This window comes from Varroa jacobsoni, unplaced genomic scaffold (genome assembly GCF_002532875.2).
Source record: "Varroa jacobsoni isolate VJ856 unplaced genomic scaffold, vjacob_1.0 scaffold_429, whole genome shotgun sequence".
NCBI lineage: Eukaryota > Metazoa > Arthropoda > Arachnida > Mesostigmata > Varroidae > Varroa > Varroa jacobsoni.
Window position 1 is genome coordinate 1 of NW_019213331.1, and position 24,265 is coordinate 24,265.

At 38.7% G+C, this 24,265-nt stretch overlaps 3 protein-coding genes across 14 annotated transcripts in view; 1 reads left to right on the forward strand and 2 right to left on the reverse strand.

Annotated features, from left to right (window-relative positions):
• Window positions 1–457: 457 nt before the first annotated feature.
• On the reverse strand, window positions 458–8,707 carry LOC111260320 (cystatin-2). Of its 3 annotated transcripts, none has more exons than XM_022832956.2 (5): window positions 8,550–8,707; window positions 5,983–6,075; window positions 5,680–5,716; window positions 4,478–4,611; window positions 458–3,285 (listed from the first exon to the last, which is right to left on the reverse strand). In XM_022832956.2, the coding sequence occupies exons 1-5, from the start codon at window positions 8,616–8,618 to the stop codon at window positions 3,109–3,111; spliced, it is 510 nt and encodes a 169-aa protein (XP_022688691.1). In that variant the 5' UTR covers window positions 8,619–8,707; the 3' UTR covers window positions 458–3,108. The 3 variants fall into 3 exon arrangements, with proteins under 3 accessions (XP_022688691.1, XP_022688692.1, XP_022688693.1); XM_022832957.2 differs by having other exon boundaries at window positions 5,983–6,059; window positions 8,550–8,580; XM_022832958.2 differs by lacking the exon at window positions 5,983–6,075.
• LOC147753513 (uncharacterized) lies at window positions 3,295–10,531 on the forward strand. 9 transcript variants are annotated; one of them, XR_015311013.1, is made up of 3 exons: window positions 3,295–3,989; window positions 4,165–4,272; window positions 9,763–10,531. XR_015311013.1 is itself a non-coding variant. In XM_086968274.1 (2 exons), exons 1-2 carry the CDS (start codon window positions 6,038–6,040, stop codon window positions 9,960–9,962), a joined length of 279 nt encoding a protein of 92 aa, XP_086824400.1. In that variant the 5' UTR covers window position 6,037; the 3' UTR covers window positions 9,963–10,531. The 9 variants fall into 9 exon arrangements, 3 of the variants coding, with proteins under 3 accessions (XP_086824400.1, XP_086824401.1, XP_086824399.1); XR_015311012.1 differs by having other exon boundaries at window positions 4,165–4,249; XR_015311011.1 differs by lacking the exon at window positions 4,165–4,272.
• A 173-nt stretch (window positions 10,532–10,704) lies between these two features.
• Window positions 10,705–24,265, reverse strand: part of LOC111260337 (uncharacterized) — a 55,533-nt gene continuing 41,972 nt past the window's right edge. For both annotated transcript variants that reach the window (XM_086968272.1, XM_086968271.1), the window contains one exon: window positions 10,705–22,818. In XM_086968272.1, coding sequence (XP_086824398.1) covers window positions 22,538–22,818 — 281 coding nt within the window. In that variant the 3' untranslated portion in view covers window positions 10,705–22,537. The remainder of the gene's footprint in view (window positions 22,819–24,265) is intronic.

A 24,265-nucleotide genomic window follows, 5' to 3' on the forward strand; every position in this document is an offset into this window, starting at 1 on the left:
AATGTCTTACTACTATTACGATTCATGGTATTACTGTCATTTTTATTTTTATCGTATGACATAGTACTAGTGTTTCAATGATAGATATCTATAGTGTCGAGCTCGTGTTCATAAAAAGGCCTCGTCTCCAAGAAATGAGGGCCGGTCAAGCAGACAGACGACTAAGAAAAAAGCGAAACAACAAGGAAAGAAAGGACAGTGAAGAGGATAAATAGCAGTTTCACGGTGACCGTTGATTATGACATCAAAAATAATAATAAAAATAATAATCACACCACTATTACTGCTACGATAGCTACGATAAGTAATTGGGTTCGACCTATGACCTCGTGCCAACATTGAGGAGAACATTATTCGATTGAGTCGAAATTTTGTCAACGATTCGGTGAAAAATAATAAATATTATAACAATAGCACTGTAGAATTATTAATATATGATTAAAAAAAAATCGGTGTGTGACTGATGTTTTGCATGGTTATAGTTTATTCATAGCTACTTATACTCTCAACTTTGTCCTTCATAAATAAGCTTATCATTTTGCTATTACAGATCTTCGATGGTATTTAACTTAGGTTTTAGCACTTGTAATGCCTATAAGCGCCGTCTGTTAATGTGGCAAATACTCCTTTAAATTTATATAGTGCATATTCGTATACATATGCTTTTGTCGCACCATGACATGGTGGCAAGCAATTTTTTACCTCGTTGTGGTTTATTTCGTTTTTGTCTCAATATTCATTTCACTAAGGAACAGGGCAGAGGTTAGTTGCCTTGCAAGTATAGTCCGTCGATGTTGATTGTAGAGTCGTTGAATTGACAACGTTCATCTTAAGAAAAATCAACCGTACGTCTAATATTTGGCAAGATAAGTAACGCATGTGTTTGTTTATAATTGCAAGAAATTACTTGAACCGTACCTTAAAAGAAGTATGGATGAATACCAAGCATTTTCCATTGTGAACAATTCTAGTACAAAAACAAGCTACTTACGACCTCTTTAGCAGATTGGAGAACAGTTGTCCATTGGAAGTATTTAATATCTGTGGTAACAATAATAATAATAATAACAAAATTGGTTGTATTATAGTACTAATGTAAGCTTCATATTATTAGGGTTTTGCGTTACGATGTTTTTATTAGGTTGTTTAGAAAGTAATAATGGTTTCCGCTTATTGCTTCGTTTCGTTAATTTTTCATTTACTGATGATCAAGTGCTACATACCGTTAGAAAGTCCTTTTCTTTCCCATATAATGTGGTCATCGTCTTGTCTCCAGATCATAAAGTTTAACCTTGAGATTGAGTTCCAAAAATGAGTATTCTAATGATGAAAGCAACATTTTCAACACTCGCCGTGCACTGAGGCAAAAAAAACTGCCGAAAAAACTTTCGACTGATGTACAACATATATCTAAGCTAAGAATACATTTTTTAATTGGCCTGCTACGTTCGAGCTTAGCATTTTTACCTGACAAAAGCAGTTCAGTATGTTTCTATAGTTCAAGGACTACTTTGAACCTGTTTTGAAGACAGAGAATTGTTACATGCGCCTACATCGTTTAGCTGCTGAGTTGTCACTATACGAGGGACAATGTTCTGGGTTCAACGAAAACTTGGTGTCGTAAATTCACTTCTTGGTTAGCTGACATGCTCATCTTTGAAATACAAACTCTGAGTAAAATTTTATCACGAGACAAAACGGAGATATCAATAAATCGGATTCGACCTGTGACTTCATGGCAACGTTGGGGAGAACGGTGTTTGATCGAACCATTTTATTAACGACCAAAATTTTATCAACGATGCGATGATAGGCAAAGTATGTCATAGCTATAATACTCTGGAATTTTTAATATGTAGTTTTCAAAAGAATCGCTATGATTCTAGTTTACTCATAGCTACTTATATTATGAACTTTTAGTTTTTCATAAATAGGCTTGTTATTGTGGTGTTGAATTGGAACATAATTATTTATAAGTTTTCTTGGTTATCCCCATATAATGTTAAACTATCAACAAACGAGTTATAACAAGGAGCGGTGTTGTCTAGGTGGCTAATGCTCCTTCTTTTGAACGCGTCACCATAGTAATCATGGACATGCAGCCATCGTTAGGTTTAAATTATTGGCAGATGGTTACTATGATAAATTATTATCAAGTCATTTAATAGATCTATTAGGGAAATCTTAGCTAAGTCAGCAAGATTCGCTTCGACTTGATCTTCTAGGTGGGGGAAATCCTTGATACTATACCGAAAAGGTAATTCCAAGGACTTGTTCACATTGGAATAGCCGAAGACGTTGAAAAACGAACTGGAAAAGCAATGCAATAAACAAAAATCGCAGTTACTTGCCGAACAGCGTAATATTCCTCATTTGAAGTTAAATATCTGCAAGTGCTGGTGCCTGGCTTTAAGGCCAACGCGCAACATGCGCAATATTAATATGGGACGTCACAATACAAAAAAGCTATATTAGATCGTTAATAAAATAATTTTTTTTTATAGAAGATCAATGACGATTTATTAGACCATTATCGAATGACATTTTTGTTCCTGAAAAGACTTTTTGTCTGTTTTATGTTATCGCGAGATGACGCCTGCTTTATTAATTAAACGGCTACATACGAAGCTCAACAACGGTACAAAGGAGTTTGTTCTAAATGTTTTATTTTCGTTGGAATTTGTTTCGAGCAGATTTTCATACGTGATTGTGCAACATTGCTACAGTTATCGTATTTAGAATCATCTAAACTGAGAAATTAAGATAGATCAGCTCGATATTAGGATGAAAAAATATCGTAAAGGATAGCTTAAATAAAAATACATTCCACTTAATCTACACGATTCTGTGCATCTTGTGCTTCTTTATCTTCTAAGTTGATGGAAACGATTTCAATATACGAAATAAATAAACGAATATGTAAATAATTTTGTTCTTACTTTTAGTAAATAAGATAGAAATAATTATAATAAGAAAGAGTAATAGCTCCTTATAAAAGTGAATTTCGGGCTTATATAGAGTAATTGACGTGCAAAACTGAATTTATTGCAAGGAAACTTATATTCGTATAACTATATGTATGTTAGCCACATAATTTGATCAAAATTATTAATGACAATAAAATGAGGTAAGTTCCTTGATGTGTTCCCATGGCCTTTCATAAACGAGCACATCGCACTGGCGGGTGATACTGGCATTTTTCGGAATGCATTGTCCCACGTCGAAAGGATTGTGAATAGGACATGATGTCTCAGAAACAACCAGCTTCATTTTCGTATTCCAACCCTGGGAAGATTGATTTCATCAATTAAGGAACAGATACAAGAACGTCTGAATATATATCGCTGTATGTCGCAGATTTATATATATTTAGGGTCGGTCAGAAAGCAATTTTGGTCACTCTCAAACATGGCTACCTAGACATTTTATTTAACCGTTTGATTTATTTCTGTGTTGAATTCGACACCTCTCTGACCATTACTTCTCGGTTGAAAAGAGTGCGTCTGAGGAATAACAATTGTTGTTAGAGGTGCGCGGCAGTATCCGACGTCGTCTGCTTTCAGTTTATTAGCGCTAATGATCCCTATTTAAACTGTAAGGCACGCTCTACACAATCATGCTGCGATGGCAATGAACTACAGGCTTTATTGTTATGTATGGACATCTAGCGCGGTCACCTTAAGAACTTCCTGCAGTAAACCGTACCGCTACCCCTAATCGTCTGCACGCAGCAATAGGAATAATTAAAATGAACACTAAAACGTATTATGTTCCACTAAGTCAGTAAGGTCCTGTTGCAGACCATTTGACTATTTATATATAATTGCTTGCGTCTCCAGAAAACAGTTGGCTCGATCCAGAATCGGTATCGTGGATGCAAAATTCCGTTCTAACAACACTTTTTGGCGCAGGAAAGGATATTTAAACCTCGGATAAGCCTCAACATGAACGACTCATGTGATCGGGAGATGACTGAGGACGCACACTACGTAAGCTTTGGGAAATTACGGGAAATAGTAAATGTAGACTGCAATTTATCTCATTCACACTGAATTGTGACAGTTTGAATATACTAGCACAAAATATTTTTGTTACATAACAACGTTCGACCCCATTAGATTATGTCCTTATATCTTTCGTGTTTTTTTTGTTCTATCCTAACAGATCGTAACTAACCGAATCCACACAACATGGTCTAATGAATCTATCAATAGGTTGCCTCCGTGGAAGTCCTTTTCATTCGTTTAGGGTACGTCTGTTAACAAAAAAAAGGTAAAAAATTACGAAATGCCAAAAAAAATAGTTTCCGTAAGCAGATTTAATCCCCTACAAAATTTGACCCTATATAAAATCGAAATTACTTTGTGACCGACTTATATATGTGAATATATATACCTTTTCCATAAAACATAGATTTGTTTAATAAATATTAACTTATCAACAGGCAACTCAAGCTCTATAAGTAGGTTTTACTTACCGCAACAGTTTGTTGATGTGCTTCGGTGATGTTCAATACAGCATCATGAAAGGCTCGTTTCTCGGCTTTTGCAACAGTTGTTGCTGCGAACTGCGCAAGCTCACCAAGTTCTTCCTCTTCGATTTCCTTTGCATCTAAAAGTAAATTGAAAATCTAGTTTTTGTGATGAGTTATCGTATCGTTGTAATCTACTTATGTTTCTTTTGTTTCTATGTTTTTACTACAGAATCTTTCGATTAGAGCAGAAAATATAAATTCAAATAAAATAGAGCGCCCTCTTTCTCATTTAACCATAGTGTATATATGTGGCAATTCTTTATAGAAAAGCAGATCAAGTGCAGGAAATTTGTCGATTGGCTGACTGAACAACTACAGGTTGAGCACAGTGAAAGAGAAAAGGTTTTTTTTTTGGCAATAAGCTCCGTTTTCATGGTGATGGCTTCGTAAACTGTAAGTTGTGGTATTTGTAGTAACGAAAGATCACGAGAAACAAATCCATGCTAAACGTTTTACGGTTCGACGAAGATTTTGGGTTGAAGACGCAGTCATTAGACCATTCGTCCTTAAACACTCTGCGCACAAACGATTATATCAATTCAGTTTTTGCGTGTCAACTCAATCGAACGTATTTCGAAAACGTGTGGTTCCAACAGAGCGTTTCCAAAGCAAAAAACATTTTTCATTAGAGTCTAAGTTTTCCCTTTTAGGTTAGGACAGTTTTATTTCACAAACTTCTTTTCATTAAAAAAATGTTCGATAATAGCAACAAACCTACCGAGTGTAAAGCCTACAACAATACCAGACAGTTTATAGTGGCTAACAATACAGCCAGAGGCGCTACAATATGACCTGCTTCAACAATATAATTAACGTTGGAGATTAACGCTTAAAAGAGCCGGTTTATTCATATAACTTTAATGGTGGTACGAAGGCTTTGACCACAACTCAACAATTGTTTGCTATTGAAAAGATAGACTAACGGGCATAAATACAACTATAAATGTAAGTGGTATATTCTGAGCGTCGAGGGTAATGCTTGTGCAGGTGGGCGCTATTATATTCTCAAGCTTAATGGTAAAGGAAAGATATAGAAGTGCAATATTTTTAGAATGGTGTCTGTTCCGACCAAGCACGACGGTTGCTAAGTTTCACGCCAGTCGGTTACAATATAATCTATTTCGACATCTCTTGTGGTCGCTTACCCAGTTGCCGGAATTCTCCACGAGTCCTACGCGGATTCTGAAAAATGGCACGTTCTTCACTTATATATTGAATCGAATTTTCTAGGTATAATTTTCTCAAGAAAATACAGTTCTTGTCGGCATCGCAACAGAAAAGGAAAGTATTTCCGTCAGTACCAAATCTAAATACTGCAACCATGGTTATCGATGCAAGTAGGCGGAAACGGCCGTGGATCGCTATGGAGATTCCATTAAAAGTTATCCATTCAGTATCTGAAAGACTTTTGCATGACAACAAACTAAAGTGTTAATGAACGTTCATACCTTTGATGCCAAACCAGCGGACGAATACACTACAACCAGTGCAGTCAGCGCGAAAATGGTGTGGGGTTGCATCCTCCCTTCAGGATTACGATGCTCGCCGCGCAAAGAAGGAGAACAACAAACGACGGTGGGAGGTTAGTCCCAGCCTCGCAAAGGGGGCGAGAGGACCGCTATATGTCCGTTCGCAGATGATGGCTTCCTAGTCTATTTTACTTGTTCTACTAAGTGAGCATTTGCTTTGGAATTATTTCCTAATATACGTATTTGATTTCAAACCTCCTCCTTACGAGACAAATAGTGAAGAAGAGGTAGTGAATTGCATGTATGGAGCGTGCTGATTTTATTCCCATGAATGTCGTCATCATCATTTCAAAATTCATTAAATACGAAATTAAATGTCGTTCTCATAGCTGAACTTTTCGGTGACTAAATTTTGACGGGCAAAGCTTTCCTACTTTTTGTCGAGTGCATGTGAAGCCATAAGCGACTAAAATAACCAGTTTGCGTTTTTAGCACTGTTTTGAATATCTTAAATGTAAATTTGGCGAAAACAAACTGAAACAAATTGTCTCTTTTGTAGGTTAATACACATGGCCAAACATAAATGGCCAAGCATAATGCGATTGATTTTGTACTACCCCCTATCACTGTAGGTTTTCGATTGGGCGTAATAATTTTTTATTCTTTATTGATAATTTTACGAAGAAAGAAGTTTTTTGAGAATTCAATTCAACTAATTTATGTAGAGTGAGCGAATGTCATTCAAGGAAGGATAGTTGTCATTTACCATAGCAACATTTGCAGATCAGCTGAGAACCGCTAGGCCGAGGCGTAATGACAATACCCAATTTCTATAAGAAACACACGACACGTTGATCGCTCGGAACTAAGAACTGAACAGTGCCGCAGTTGAAATGGGACGGAAACATTTACTCTATCACGAATAGCCAGTAGTCGGTAGTTGCCTGCGCAAAAGGCACTGATGATATCAATTTGTTTAAGCGTTTAAATTTGCGAGCTCCTTTCTGTGATCAAATGGCCGGAGATAATATAAATTAGAAGCGCAAAGGGAATACTTCTTAGACGAATAATGCCTTTCTCTTCGACGGGAGTTCAAAACGCTTCGCTGCCTGCCCATTAACCACCAATGTAAGGATCAGACTTGTAGGGCATACATCGGTCCCAAAATCGGCGGCAACAGTGACGACGAAAAGAAGTATTTTTTATCGCCAATAAGATCGACTCTTAGCGACCTCGTCCTAGCTGCGCTACGAGAGCTAGACAACGCGGCCGGATACGAGCCAGTTTATACGACGTACAATAGAACTAGAAAAAGTGCGGAAATATATTTTCTTTTAAATTAACTACAAAAAATTTCTTTTTTTAAAATAATTGCGACAATATCGCGTCCTCAATATACTCGACAACTGACGTCTTAATTTCAAGAGAAACGTGGGCCGTGGCAATGTTTCCTTTACCAGACCTCGTCACTGCAATGTACATGAGACCCACAGGGGAATTAATTCATGAACGAAGGCTTAACATTTCGAGGGCCCATGTAGTTACCTGCCCATCACACGGGTCTTAATAATTCATTTCTAGAAGATAGGCTGCTGACTTGGCACTAATCCATTGCACAAGGAGACATTCTTAGATATTCGATACGCTTAATATCTCTATGGGTAGCGTATCTGCCGGCTAATCTTAGGGACACGCTGTAATCTAGGTTCGAATCCGGGCACAGATAGACTGTGTTTTCTGTTGAGAACCAGCCGTCCGATAGAACGCCTAACAGCGATGCCGGATGTAAAGCTCGAAACGTAGAGTTCGAGAGAAAACGCTGATCATACTTTATACGAAAGACTGATCTAAGTAAACTCAAAGACTGCGATGTTAAAGTCTTTCAGTGTGCTGAAAACTATCACGTCGATCAATATCATAGCTTTCTGAGTACAATTCTCAGGCACTGCACTGACCCGAATAGACTAACACTTGTCGAACCGCGACGAAACTCCGAAGGTTTTTGAGAGTAAATCCGAGAAACAGAGCACCGTACAATGATTTTTACGATGATACAGCAAGTCGTCTTGCGATCCAAAGATTAAGCCGTACTTGTAGATTAAGGCATGACTGTCCCCAAAGCAAAAGTAAACAACTCCTGGGCTATCTCGGAACGTAATTTATCTGATTCGACTCAGCCGCTCTGTCTTTATAGAAACTAAAGGGTATGAGAATAGTTGTTAGTTTCATACAAATATGGAAATGTATATAATGCCGCGGGTCGAAATAGTAATCCGATGTTATTAAACATGCATGGGCCAAATCCACAACGTATAAGATTCTTAAGTCTGAACTATATATAGCGTTGTTGAGCAAAAGTTTTATTTATTTAACAGCAATTTAAAAACAAATGATAGACATATTGGTATGAACTCATGCATTTTAGAACGTGCACACACCGTTAATTTAAAGCTCTAAATGACGTTCACAATGTGGATTATTACAAGGAAACGTTGTTGTTCTTTGCCATCAGCTGCTGGTTGAATTGTCATTGAGAGACCACTTACGTGCAAAAGCCTTTGTTTGTTCGCGTCGATTCTATTTGAAGCGCTAACATCGAAACAGATAGCGGACATTTTGGAATCGGGTTCCTACTAAGAGGTTCTAACAAGTGCAATAAACTACCTCGTTGATGATCCTTCTTGTTGTATTTGCCAGAAGTGTTTGTTGCATTCCCTCTCTCCACGCATCATCGACACACAAACATACCCGAGAACATTCATAGGCTTTAACGAAACCTGCATATAGAGAGCAGAACAAAAACAGTGGTCTGCAGCTCTGCTCCACGTGCTTCTTTTACAAAAGATTTTAGAAGAAAGCGCACAAATCGAAGCAAGTAGAATTAGAGAAGTTCTTGTTAATATGAAGAACCAGAATACATTTTAGCGTGTGTTAAAAAAGTATCAGACTTGAGTGCTTTTAATTCATACAAGATAAGAAATTCACGAGGGTTTCGTAAACAAGTGAAGGAAAAGAAAGGAGACTATATTTCATGATGAGGACGGTGTGCTGCTACTGAGCAAAGTACTGAAAGTTATATGAGTAGAAAAAAAGGTGGTCTAATTATTATAATTGAAATTAGGAATTTCCCAGATAGAACTGACGCCGTACTATTCCACGATGGATTCCACTGACATTCTAGAGAGCACCTCTTGGTCTCGGCATCAAAGCACGTTCTTTTACAGCGTGTTTGTCTTCTGGAACTTCTGTGGTCTTGTAACAGCACTTAGTGTTATTGCCGGTTAGGATTGTTTTGGTTTCCATTAGGAACTGCGATATATAATATAACGTGTTATATTGGATCTATGGGTATGTTATTACATACATGATACTCTTTAGACGATTTTCTTTTATTGTCCGTTTCATCAAATGGTTACGCTTAGTAGAAGCAATGATATCACTGTGTAAACTGAAATACGTAATACGGACGCCAGTGTTTTGGCATCATTGAAGCCCCCGGATGTGGTACTTATTGCTCGATGCACACAATTCGTTTGAACGATTACTTGAACATTTAATAAACAGTCTAAAACCAGGATACGGTTACAACTATGGCGGACCAAAGACTTTTTTTCAACCCTGGAATATCGACGTGGAGTGAAACTATGATGAATATACACCGTTATGGTGACCTAAAAATACAGGTTGCTACACTCAAATTCTATCTTAAAATAGGTTACTCATCTTTTAGGTTTAATCTTGACCGATCTTTCTTTATAGGTACTTGGTTAACTCAAACTATCTGGCGAAACCGTAAAGCGGCCCGGAGGAAGACATCTAACCTTCACGCTGAAGGTATCGAACAAGATGGTTGGAACGGGTTACATTCAGAGGAGGAAGCAACATTGCAAGACTCGCAAAGAACCTTCTACGTACCATTCGTAAACAAAAGTAGCGAGGCTCGACTTAAAATTCTTTGATTTCGAATAGGCATCCGACACATGTACGTGACACGTATAGTATATTATGTTTTGCCAATACGACGAAAGAAATGATGTAAACATATGTATCTGTATGCTTTGTACAAACATGAATATTGTAAAACTCAGTGTGTAAAACTAGGTCTAAAAATCGGTCACTGTATTGTTTTCTTTGAGCAAATTCAAACGAATCTCTTCTGGAAGGCGGTAAATCTCTATGTCAATACTTAAATGCGTGAGCTTCTTGAATCAAATTTCTAATGGGGAAAAATTTGAAGACTGTCCTCCTGGCGCGATCACCCTTTAATCGGGTTACTACCCATAGCGAATGCGTAGAGTTAGCTGTTTCCACCAGATATAAATTCTAACTGTATACCGTGTTCCGTTTCAACGAACTCATCCTGTTGCAAACACTACTGTTCTCCAATCAGTGCTGCATAAAATGCGTAAAATTTCTAGTAGCATATACTGTGTAATAGTTGTAAGTTGCTGAAATGGGTAAGTAAGTGAAGAAAACGATATCTCTGTACCAAGGACTTTGGGTCAATAAAGTACTACGAAGACTTTGATTTCGCCTATCGTCAATGCAAGTAACTGTTAGAAATAGAATGAAATATTAGATACTATATAGAGTACCTCATATATTGATTGGTTATAATATATATTTGTGGGTACGTGTATATGTTGGTGTGTGTGTTGCACGTTAGAGTTCACGGCATTAGATTGAGGAGTCGTACAGCAGACCAGTCGAAATAAATAAGTCAGCTATCCTTTATTAGAGAAAGGGTTGCTTTATCCGTCTCGTTGTTTGTCTAGACATTTCTCTTGCCACTACGCCATCATATATATCTAGATAAATTTATTCTATTATTATGAAAAAAATTATTTATCCCTGAGCTAAACATGTAACATTATGTAGAGATTCCCATACATTACAAACGAAACTAATGTATATAGCCATAACAAATGCAATTAATTTATGTAGTTCAATTATGACACAATATATTATAGACGACTGGAGGGCATTTTCCACTTGACACTCTGGTTGTATAGAGAATGCCCGACAGTTGTCGGTTGCATCTTGTCCGTAGCCATCCGGTTTGGGCGGCTGCATTAAATGCAAAGAGTAGGACGGGGGGGAAGCTCAGAACAGCGCGAAGGTATTTTCATTAATTATCGAACAAGTTACGGTGCTACTTCTGTGGCCTTCGTACTGGGAACTTGTCGCCTGAGCAAATGCCTAACAGTTCAAGAACCTGAAGTGAAACACGAAAAAAACACATAGTTTAACGGGCTTTTGACTACCGTGAGCAGAATAGTTTATAGAGAACGTCAGTCGATGTTCTCCATATATGGCGTATACGACGGTCGCACGCTGAGACACTTTGGCAGCGCGATCGGATGCACAACGAGTATTAGGAATATAACAACCTGTACGTGAACGTGGTACAGATCGGCATATATATTAGCGGTGGTTTTGTGATTACAATGAATACATATCTGATACAATGTATAATACATAAAGGAAGGTCACCATTTAGCCAAACCACCCTGTATACCTGCTTTGAGTGTAGAGACGAATGTTTTGCCTAAAATTATAGCTCTCGAGCAAACAATAATAACCTGTTACAGTTTTATGTTAACCTTAAGCCTTGGTTGGTGGAAGGTTTGCAATGTTTTTCATTTTTGTTTACTTTTCGTGTGTTATATCACAGATATTATTACTATGACTGAATAATAAAGATGAGCAGGATTTGAGTCGCGGGTTTCCACCAGCGAAGCACTACAACGGCAAACGTCTCTAAAGTCGAGACTGTAAAGAGATACATACCGTACATTTTTTCTGATTGCATCGTGCTCGTGCAAGTTTTTTTTGCACGTATCCAGTTTTCTGTACGTAAATACACGTTGTTTTAAATGCAATTTTCTTAAAATTCTAAAACGACTTTTTTTAAGAGTGAAAGTAGCCAAACCGGTATACACAATAGCGTGAAGAATTCGTTCGGCACTATAAGGTTCCTACGATGAATTTCGAATCAGTACGCAGCCATTTATCCGAGGGCGTCTATTATCTCAAAGGGTAGGAAGTGAAGATAATATATTTTTTCAAGATGGGAATCAACTGAGGCATCTGACGATTTCAGGCATTTCAGACTGATTTGTATCATTAACGTCTTGGCATTTTCACAATTATACATCAGTTTTTATTCTCTTTGATCAGCATCAAATCCTTATCATCAAACGTCTGAAAAGACACCCATATATCAACGCTTCGACATTTTTCCCGTGAACAGTCAAAGTGAGACTGATGAAAACCTATACAAAAATCGAAGAAAAACAAACATTGCAATGACTAAAAATGTTCAAATATTATTAACTTGATATTCTCATATCGTTTGCTATAAATAAAATTTATATAGATTCATTAACATTGTGATGGTTAATTTGTAGATTATTATGGTATAATATTTTCGCCCATTGTGTTTGTTCTTAATACATTTCAATATAATTTTTTATGTAATACATTTTACCGTCGAACTGATAGCTAAGCTATACTAAAGAGTAGTAATTTATCGTAATAAAAGAGTGGTAACTTTACGTTCATAGAAAATTAATAATTTTCATTTCATTATTAAAAAGAAAATGCAAACACGATGATTTCTCAGTTAGTTTCATTTTATAGAGTATTCATTATATGATAATAATAGTACGATTATAATCAACGTTTTCTCTATTAATGGATATTGTATTTACCGGCAAATATACCGTCAATGTAGACTGAAGAATGTTCTCAATTCTTCTGATGATTGCACTGTAGGATGTAGATTGACTATTCATGCTATTATTATTGCGAAGTCTATTAATATTAACCATCTATAAGATAATGTCACATCCAAGTTTGTTCAAGCTTCACCTAACTTCACTCTCTCTAGAGCTCCCTTCTTCAATTTTATTATTGTTTTATGGGTCTATATAGAAACTAGTTTATGAAACAAAGAACTTGACATATACTTTGATACATTTCTTTTAATAATTCAATTTATTTTTGTTGTTGAATAATAAATAATTTGAAATATTTGAAATAATACCGTATAAGCCAAACATTTTGTAACGCACTGAGGTAGTAAAGAGGCTTGATTATGCATTCAGCCATATAATCTGGATATATGTTGCGATGTTTTCTGCTTTTGAATTGTTTTCAACTTTGTTTCGTGTGCAAAGTTTTATCTCGCTTATGTTTTGTAAGTAAGAAAAGTCTTTGATCAGTTCTATATCTCTAACCGTGCCGGTTAACCCAGTAGCGTTTAAGACTACGCGTTTGTTTTTTCCCAATATATACTATTAACTGATTTACTCTTAGTCTTGAACTATTGGCAGTCGCTTTTTTGTGTTTCCTTTTTCGCTTTCCTTTTTCGCGCAAAATTAACTCGTTTTAGTGTCCAATTGTGAGGCTGACCACACAATCAGACCTTCTGATTAGAAACATCAGCTACGTCTACACTTATTTACCCTCGCCTGTCTCTTTATGTTGACAGTAAGCTTACGGAGGAATACGCCACACATTGAATTCGATCATCGTTTTAAGTAGAGACCGTTTGCAACATCTAGGACCATTGGTCATTTATAGTAAATACGAAATGAAAATTTCTATCACGGGAAAAGTAGTATTCAAACACTTAGTGTACGCGAAACATCACTTCAAATTGCGGTTAGACAAACGATCTAAGGATTAGACCACGATGAAATTGTGGACCTATTTAGGAACTAGGGGATGTAATTTCAATAGTCACGCGTATACTTCGATCTCTCAATGTTTACAGACCATCAATGCCAAAGGTTTGTTTGAAAAGAGAACTGTTCCGGATTGTTATAAATTTGTTTCCCATTCGACGAATTTGTCAGTTCTTAACGAAAGCTTTATCCTGTAAAATTTTAAGCAACAGCGTAATACACTTAATGGCTTATATTTAAAACTGCGACAAAAGCGCGAAGAACTCAGACGGCTTTTCAATAAACTCGCTTTATTTACGTGACTAAATCAAGTGAACAGAGAATCCTATGGTGAGAGCTACGTGTTAACAACGAATAGTCTAAACCCATTATTGCGGCTTCGATTTTCTAGGTTAGGATTATTATTTTTTTACCATAATAATTTCTTAATACTGTGTTTCATGATACAACCATCAATCACATTGGTTATACGTCCTGAGAACATGGCGGCTTACTGCATTGGCACATATAATAACACGACTCGTGAACATTCACAAGCCAAAGGCGTTTTTCCAGTCAATGATCAAAGGTATTACGGTTGGAAATAGTCACAGCACCGATAAACATTTGTAATTTTACATTATTAGTGAACAGATGTGTGTGTAGATATATATACATGTTCTCGAATATATTGTTATAGAAGAGTGTCGATTTGTTGTCGCATTATGAATTCGTATATTCATCGAAGCATACTACGTGCTCGCTGCTTAGAAACTAAAGCGACCTCTTGCGGCGTCAGTTTATAATACTGCCAAGCCTTAGCGGGTTACGCGGTAAAAACAACAGGGATAAGACAATGACAGAGGTACTAGAAGAAACTGTGAAATGAAAAAAATAACAGTTTCAATTATCAAGACTTATGTATTGTGTAATATATATGATTTTATGCGCAAACTAATCATAAATGGGCTGCACCAAAATGGCGGTAAAAGTAGGCAATGCCGCAAGGGATAATAAACCAAACACGTGCTATCTCAGATTCACGGAAATTCTCGACAGTACGCGTTTTCCGTGTAGATAATTATTAAAAAAAAGTAAAGTACAGGGAGCACGATGAATCTACAGCACATCACATATAGCACTTTCCTTGCCAACCCCTCTTCAAATGCCACCAGTAGTGCTGCCGATTACAACAATGCCGACCCATCGTTAAGAACGTTTGCCCCAGAAAAACTGTGTTTCACATAAAAAAAAAACTGCCAGCATCACCCCGCGCCATGTGTGTAAAGCGTTTTCAGATTCTAAAATGGAGAGAGAAGCGGGAAGGTTCAATCACATAAGAGCATCCTTGTAGATCGACCGACAAATTCGTCCTGGCAATTGTAGCCGCTAGCGGTCAGCCGTCCTTAGAAATGTGCAGGGTGGGTGACCTCAAATCGTTAATGACCACGCTAAACCTGCACTGCCACTGGTTGACAACAACAGCTGTGTTTACATATATTGCCGTTTCAAGTCTACTGGACGCTGCCCCAGAGATAGTTGACGTGAAAACTAACATTTCCCAACGAAGAAGATGATGTGACGAGCTCAGTTGGCTACTTCAAGCAGTGGGATACTGCAACTGAGAACGACAAAACCGTTGCGCTGGCCTGGTTACTACAAGGGGCCTCGTAACAGTTGATCTCGACCCTGCCGTTATCTGACGATAGCTACACATTAGCTTTAAAGCTGTTTTATGGCAGGTATATGGTATCGGATGCCGAGAAAAAGGCCATAATAGCAAGCGCCATAACTGTGCCTACGGTAAAGTAGCAAACTGGTATTGTTACTATGCATGAGTGTGACTAGGCGGACGACACTTTCAATGGAAACGGCCAATTCCCCTTCGAGGATCTCTCAATGACCTCAAAATTAAAGTAAGGTGGACTTTGTCGACTGGCGTAATTTTAAACCTTGAAGACCGAGACCGTCATTCAGCTCTAGGGTGGAGAGCCGACGTCCGGCAGAACTTGCAACGCGTTGCCTAACGCCACTGTGGCATCTGTGGTATGTGTGTCCACCGGGACAGATCCCTCCTAAAGACAGCGTCAACAATAGTCGCTAAGTGTTAACATAAATAGCAAAAATAAATCGCAAACCAACAGCGCCAATGAAAAAGAAGGTCGTCCGCGTCGTTCTCGATATAGATTCACTGCGAATCTATAAAAGCACCTGAGTCCGAAACAAGGTTCACTGCACAGCTCGCGTACTGACAACGTCGTGATGTAGGTGGAAAATACGCGGTGTACTTCAAAATGTGGCATTTTCTTCCGATCCGCCGTGAAGGTCCGAGGGTTGCGTGTAGTGTTTATGAAACGAGAAACTACTATAATGGTCGATACCAACTGCTGGATCGTCGTCGCTTGTATTGTATAGGCGGTTCCTGGTTCAATGGTTACGTTTGCGACTTCCGGATTAATCAAAAGGCTGCCCGACATTTGCCAGCATTCATGACGGGCCAGCGCTAATCAATTTGTTTGCCTAAGCACGTCATTTCGAAGCGGACCCACATATTGCGATATAAATGCGAAACGTCATACGCAATCTGGCTCATGACAATCAATCTACAATCGACGAAGCTTCAATAGCGGAGATGTTCTTATTAACTGAGTGCGCCAATTTTTCAAGTCCCCTTTTGTGAGCGTGGAAAAAAGGTCGCCAGTGGTCTTAAAAATTTCGCTTCTGTTGATTTGACAGCGACAGCTTCAGAGTGTATGCCGAGCGTTGCGATAACAATCGAGCTCTGCCTGTTGTTGGCGAAGGACGTCTGGGGTCGCTTGAAGCGTTCGAAATCAATGCTCTGTAGAGAAGCTATAACAGTTCAACTGTTTAATCACTTATAAGGCCAGCTTATATTAGGTAGCAACACCAAAACGCGGTTCGACCGCAACGTTCGACAATTGAATAATCTCAAGGTCGCTTGTAATCGTTTGATGGCAAAGCGACGAATTCCACTAAAGACTTAGCAAAAAACTTCGAGTTCAAAAGAAATCACCGACGTTGACTTTACAGCATGAAGCGCGCAAGACAACACGTATTTCATGCAATCGTGAAAATTAACAAAATTGGAAAAAATTGGAGGATAGCTTTCGGCTGCTTTGTTATGGTCTCCAACAAAAGGTAGGCTTCCTGGGTTAAACCTAAACCCGAGTATCATCGTGCTCTTGTTTATTTTCCTCCGGAACCGCATCACTTTGTCAGCTGATGTTGCCATGATGACACGAAAGTTAATTGAACTAACTGCCCGTTCCTCTGGCAACCAGAAGATATAGCTTTACGCGTTTTCGGGATTCAGTTAGTTACTTGGGATGTTACTTCAAATGGCTTCCTTCTAGCAGCGGTCTGCCATGAGCACCTGAAGCGTGTTGATCTTAATTCTGTCTACCGGTTCGATGAGTCGACGTATTTCGATGATTTGTTTACCAAGTGTTGGACCAATCAAGTTGTTACGTTCGCCGATCGTACTATGCGATCCTAGATTCTGCCGACGTGGAACTGTCTATGGTGGAGGTCGCTAAAAGTCGCTTTTCGTCTTCGGACTATCCAAGTCAGCGCAGTTGCCATCGTCAACTATTTAGCTGGTATTTAAGGCGTTTAGTATCGTCTGGGCCTTAAGTTGTGATCGCTTTCGTTGTCAAACTCGCTAAACCAATTGCCGACTTGCGACGCGTCACCAAGAAAGACAGACATATTCCGAATTGATGCTTCAGTGTACAATCATATCAAACGCTTGATTCCATTCACGTCGCGCGGCAAGCTTCTGATTCAGCAAATATGGCATAATAGGACGAGCCAGGCGATGGTCAGTTGCACGGTATATTTCAATCACAGGTTAGCGAAATAACCACCCTGTCATGACTGCACACTGTCCGTCTGGACGGCGCACCGGGCAAAATGCTCATCGCCCACCTATTGCACGTTTTTGGGAATATAAACGAACAAGCCTTCACGGTAGCAGCTGCTTTTTATGGTGAAGTCAAAAATTATCGTCGATGAAAAAATTAACTATTACTGGTGCACTGCCGAGGGACGTTAGTGCTGCACAACGTTCGTTTGTAACCATATTAGCAACTTACCATATGATACTTTGCTGGTAACGTAAGCATCGCCGACGGCTTGAGCGTGGTACGTCAGGGATTAATCTCTTTAAAAATAAGTGCTGGTGGCTGGGCACTGCTTGCCTTACTGAACCTGAGGAGAAGCGACCGGTGTTAAGGTCACAGTGGAGTAGCAATACGAATGAGCCAGTAATCAGTGAATTTCTCGTAATAAACGCGACCCCGCACGTGGCCTTTCCCGCGTCGATAATTGAAAAAAGGCAATTCGGATTGTGGCAAGTGTGATAATATTTGCACATGGCTGTCGTTGCCAATCGCCAGTTTCTAAGACTGCGCTTTGGACCAGAGCTAACTTACTGTGCTGTCTCGAAGCCATTCAGCAAAGTTACTTCGCAGTCGGGAGACGCCCAGACGTAGTTGTCCAAACTTAACGCGCATCATCGGTTCCATGACAGGACTGGTATATTTTGTGCATGTACGCAACTTAGCTTTGATAAGTAAAATGCAATTATAGTTTGGGACAGTTTACACTCGGCGACATTACTTGTACTGCATCATTAGCCTCTGAACGCACATCTCGGCGTGAACATTGTGTTGAAAGCGTTCCGACGGCGCTATTGGGTTTTCCATAGCCGGCGAATCGTAAACGCTCTGCCCGGAGGCTGTGTTTTCGGTCGTCGGATCCACAATAAGCGAGGTGATCAAGTGCAGACATGTCTGTTCACGTAAGCTAGCGCTAACGTTGTTCATTTGAAACCTGTGACAGATATGACCGAGCCGAAGACGCATCGTGCGATCCGGCACTTTATCGTTGCGCTTCCGACGAATCGCCAGTTCATCTGCGACACCAGACAACCATTTCTGCGAATGACGGCAAGCATCAGGCCAATACCGAAATCTTCTTGCGATCTTGTGATCCCGGTTGTTCGCTTGCTGACGCGCACCTTGGAGAAACGGGTTTACCGAGAACCTCGTCGTCACAATAAAAACGCTGTCGAGCAGACGCTAGTGCCGAAACTTTACCAGCCCTGAGGAACTCCGCAAACGTTTGCAGACATACTGGCAATCGTCAATGATCGACCCATTTTTCACGTCAACAGCGAAATTGGTGAAGTACTTAGTTTAGCCATGTTTCCCCGTGGTAGGCGGCCAGCTGGTCCGCTGTGCGCCTCCTCCGTCCTCGGCAGGTTCGCGTCCAACGACTGCATCATGTTGGGGTCCCCGAGAGCCGAGCCGTTGCAGTTTCTGCGTACTTTCCGTTAAATGGCATTGTAAATATCTAATGCAGTTGTTGCCAACAAATATCGACCGGGCGACCAAGGCTCTTTCCCGGAGGAACAGCGGGGTATGCTTGCCCCATGAAAACAATGCTTCTTACATTCATTTGAAGCTGGTATGAGCCATTAATGGCCATTTAGTAAGAAACGCAGTTATACTAAAATACACTGCAAGATTCGCAAGTAGAACCGAAAGTCGCCGCTCGAATTCGCTGCAAAAGCCGCCGGAAGATAAAAAAACACACACAGTCTAGAAATGTTTATTCACTTTTAACGATCGAGTGCGAAAATCGAAAACTTTAACGGTACACGATGCAGGGGCGGCGCGTCAATTTCACTGCTGTTTCTCGAACGTATTATTACGAGAAGGTGTGCAAGTTGTATGTAGAGTATTGATGCGTAGTCATAAAATAGAATGTGGTAGGCATCAAATTTAATTATGCACAAACTTAAAAACTAAGATCTAGTCGCTTGTAGCATTCATTTGTGGTACTACCAAGCCCTTGGCGGAGCAACAGCAACAAAAAAAGAGTAACTATTTTCATTACAAAAAAACAACAATTGCAGTTGTCACGTGACGAGGATTTATATAATTGTGTATTTTAACCATTTGGGCGCTAAATAAACAACTGAGCTGGGCCGAAGCGGTGGTAAAAACGCGCCATCTCGGGATGACGGAAATTCTCAATAGCATATCACGTGTTTTTTGTGCAGGTAAATATAAGTGGGAGGAAAGTATAGCGACCACAGTGAGCTTCCATGTTTTTCGTTCGTGAATTGCTCTTCAGATACCACAAGTTGTCACGATGAATTTAGTTATTTACTAATCCTGTGCCGTATTATGTTGTTGATTCATTCACGCCATGTTTCTACGAACATGCGACAAATAGTTACAATAATTATAGGATAATAAGAATATAAATGTTCGAGAATTGAACAATGTACGTACACATGTTTCGATAATAATAGATAATAATAATAATAATATTCAACGGAGCACAAGTCATTATCATTATAGTTGTCGACTGGTGAATCGATGACAGATACAGCCAGCTAGATAGAAAGTATAATGGAAAACTTCGGACAGCAATGACGTCCTCCTAGCAGTTCGTGTAACTAGTTCACTCGTCATGGTAGTAGATTCCGTCGGAGATCTTTCCGCTTTCAGACAACCCCATATCATCCGTTCTGGGTTGCTGAAACAGTAAAATTTGACAATATTTATCTGGAACGCCCCACAAATGCGGTGACAGTGCTGTGTTGGTCTGGAGTCAACTAGTGTGTTTAACCTGCGACATTTCTTGTTATTAAGTTGGTTCGACGTAGTTAGTTCGAGTCGGTAAGTTCCAATCAATGCTTCAGGTTTGCGAAAAGGGAGGTTTTCGCTATGTGTCAGCCATCAAAAAATTACAAAAGCGGGTTTGCTTCTCCCTACAACCGAAATTGCCCCCTACTGCTGCTCACAATAAGGGCTTATCGAACATCTGACGAAACTGTTGAAACTGCAACAAATTCCAAGAAATACTGAAACGAAACTGCTATTTATATAGTTTACAGATACCATTATGACGCTGAACAGCTTTTTCAGTTTACTTCTCGCTTTATCTAGGCTAACCGTGTTACTTCGCATTTGCACCACACCCTCCGTCGTACCCATCTGACTAATAGCTAACATTACGATAGTAAAATTTGTGGTGCCAAGTCGCTGAAGATTATCTCAAACGGACTCATTTTGAGTGAGTTGAAGCTGCATGTTAAATAGATTGCTTTGTACGTCGTACAAAGCTCCGTATTTCGGGATGGATCTGACTAGTTCCTGATTCGCATCCATCACTATGGGAGCCACATTCATACAAAAATTTTGCAAACCGACTGCTAAATTTTTGAGGAGAACGCCGTAATTTTTCTCATTATCATTATTATTATTATTAACGGTGGACGTTATCACGATGCGATGGGTAAGAATTTGAGTTAAATCAACTGAACAGGTCTAGGAGTTTGGTTTGCCTTTAGAACTGCGTGATTTTCAGGGTGCAAAGCGTCATAGTTTCTTTGCATTTAAATATGCATGCACTTGTCTATTCATATATTTTGGTTTTCAATCATTTTTTTTCTATGTATGTTTTTCTTTAGTCATGTTTCGGTGTATATAGAACGGTAGTATCCTTTAACTCGAAGCGGTAGTGATGATCATTATCGATGACGGTTGTATTAATAGTATTTTTCACTAGTGGCAAATGTTGTTGTTGTTGTTGTTGTTGTTATTAAAAGGAATTAGTTGTTGGAATAATTATAGGTTTGCTATTAGGTTATTTAGTTACTATTTGATTGTAGGTTAACTAAGGACACAATGCAGGACGTCGTCAAATCATCCTACTACAAGACAATCTACTTCATTTTCAATTAACTTCAATGATGATTGCCGCTATTATCAGCCGTTACTACCGCTATGTGGTAATATATATCTACTAACAATACTATGACAAACAATGATACCTGTCAGACTTATCAACTAGTCAATTTAGTGATTATTTTTTTTAAAAGATTTTTAATAAGTGAAATAAAATTTGGTATCTACTACTTCTGCTCCTCCTCACCCAAATGTTTGACTACATGGAAAAACTCAATGCACTCTTGTCAAACAAAATATACAGGTAACAATATTTCTGTCAGTGGCGTAGGGTTACTAGCGCTACTTGCCTATGTATTAGTATGAATGAACGCAATGTTAGAGGGAGAAGACCGCCACCCAAGAGGCTTATTAGCTGTGCTTCTAAATGAGCAGCCTTTTCTCCTTTCAGGAGGACATCAACTCACACCTAGCACCCTCCAAGGACCGCCAAGAAAATAATCACGATGTTCTATCTGGTGCCTGCCCGCTCGCCTGACGTAAGGCGCGACAACAGACATCCAGCTTCTGAAGTTATACTTCACATCTGATGGTGACATTGAAGCTTCAGGTATCGAGATAATGCCGACGAGCACTGTGAAGCGCTTCCGAGGTGATCTACATTAGCATCTCATTGTAGTCATCCTTTTCCAAACAACTGACTGGGCCTCTCAATAATAAAGCTTCACATGCTCGTAAAAATGATGGTCGCCAGAGCAAACTGGAATGGAAAATACGATTTGACGAAACCCGTTTGTTATTAGCTCGAGCTCTTATCCTCAAGTGGGTACATACAACTATTTTGTCTTCGTAATTGCTAATACAATATTTATATCACCGTCTATTGCGTTGTCTTGGTCGCTGTACCAGGTGGGAACAATTTTTGGCTGACGGATAACACGCTGCTACTAAAAAGCATTACTTTTATGCTACTACATATCGAGTTTTTGACTAGTTCGTTAGTTGTCTTCATTTTGCGAGGGGTGGCCGGTGACTAGTAAGTTAGTGGTCAGAGAAGGTTTGTCTCTGTGTTCATGGCAAACGCCGATGCTGGTATTGCCACTGTCTAAGTTAGGCTCGGAATAATCTAGTGTTATTTAGTTAACTCCTCGCGTCAAGGGAGATACCCAAAATGAGGTCGTTTTGCGCTACCCGGAACATGGTGACTATAAGAACAATAGATAAAATCAAGACGAGATAAGGTGCTGGCCGGCGTCGTGTAGCCGGACTCCTATTGCAGCCGCTACCCTTGCAGCATTCAAAGCAACTATACGAATTCTGACTCCGATCGCATTTGTCCAATCCAAGGCCATCTGATTGCTTCGGATCGCGTAGGCTGCAGGGGCCAAGAGCGCACTTCTTCTCGATATAGACGTGTCCCGCTGAAAATTAGTAAATAAAAACAAGGTATTAACACAGGACCAGATCGACAACGAGTTAATTGTTGGGCATTTAGTTAACGCTCAAAATATTTGCTATTGGTATTTTCTATTATAATAAAACGCTAATAATATTCAGGTTATACTTAGCCAATTCACGCGGCGTTTTATCTACAAGCAAACATTGCAACTCGCTTCAAAGACAAATATAGTAAAAAAAAAAATAACGCGACCTTTAGACAATTCTAAGGCATACTAAAATACAAAAAATGAAAAACTTCCCGAAAATCAAAATAATCAGAAGTAATCTAATAAGACGAAGAAAATTGTAGATTTCTGTCTAGGCGGAAAAGGAAAGTCGATTTTCGGATTCCTAACCTATTTGTATGTATTTTCTCAGCTCGGTTTTTCCGGAGAGTGATTTCTGTAACGAAATTGCAAGAAACTAATTGGATTAACAGATATGGTAATTTATTATACGGGTAATAGAATCATTTAACTCATATAACTAGAAGCAAAACTTACAATCAATATACAAAAAAAAGTTGTAAATTTGTTTTGGATAAACGTAAAGAAATATAGCTTGGGGTAAAACTTATAATGCCGATCTCGTACTGGCAGTATCAGCTTGTTTAAACTGCTACCGTTTTAAATCGCACAAAATGAACTTTGACTTTTTTTTTTACGGAAAAGAAATGTAACTAGTATCACTTGATAGATTTCTTAGTTTCGAATCAGAAATAAGGGCAAATACTGACACCTTTCGAGACAAGCTCATTTGGTAGTAAACACAATTATCACTCAGTGTATCTATCATAGAATTTTTGCAGAATAGCATGTCCAAGATTTGTTGAAGATGCATCTTCACACGTATATTTACAAGTTAAATTTTTCACTTATATTATGGATGATTTTTTTCAATTTAACAACAATGCTATAATACTACACTATTCATAGTAGACTGTCAATATATTTTGGTACCTTTGAAAGTGCCTAGAATTTATAAAATTCCCGAAATTTTAAAAAAATACCTAACATTTTCAATAGATTTTCATAGTACTATTGCCCAGACGATGAATAAAGCGAAAGACGGAACAATACAAAGATATTTTTCCAAAAGAAAGTAAATAAAAGTAGTAAATATTGAAATATGTATTGTTATTGATTTTTGGTTAAAGATAGGAAATGTAATTATAGTGAGATTTTTAACAATAGCGGATGTACCGCAAAGTAATTATGTCCAAATATAAGTAACCTGAAGCAATCCAATAAAATATCGAATTTTAAAAGTATGAAATCAGAAAACCTGTTGAACGAAAGTTTTTCTGCTTGATATTAGGTCGATTTCGAAAATTTCTACAAGAAAATCAAAATCAAGAAATTTCGAAGTTCTTAAAACGAAATGACTCATAAGGCTGTATTTATCCTATTTAAAGAAAATCGAGGCAGA

What these genes read in the sequence shown, in the direction of transcription:
- LOC111260320 (XM_022832956.2), bottom strand. Translation starts at nt 8,618, where the DNA reads ATGTCCGCTATCTGTTTCGATGTTAGCGCTTCAAATAGAATCGACGCG. An exon ending in TGGAGAATTCCGGCAACTGG is followed by an intron (nt 4,612 to 5,679) that starts GTAAGCGACCAC and finishes ATTTACTTTTAG; the next exon opens with ATGCAAAGGAAATCGAAGAG. An exon ending in CACATCAACAAACTGTTGCG is followed by an intron (nt 3,286 to 4,477) that starts GTAAGTAAAACC and finishes CAATCTTCCCAG; the next exon opens with GGTTGGAATACGAAAATGAA.
- LOC147753513 (XM_086968273.1), top strand. Translation starts at nt 9,163, where the DNA reads ATGGATTCCACTGACATTCTAGAGAGCACCTCTTGGTCTCGGCATCAA. An exon ending in AGCACTTAGTGTTATTGCCG is followed by an intron (nt 9,284 to 9,762) that starts GTTAGGATTGTT and finishes CTTTCTTTATAG; the next exon opens with GTACTTGGTTAACTCAAACT.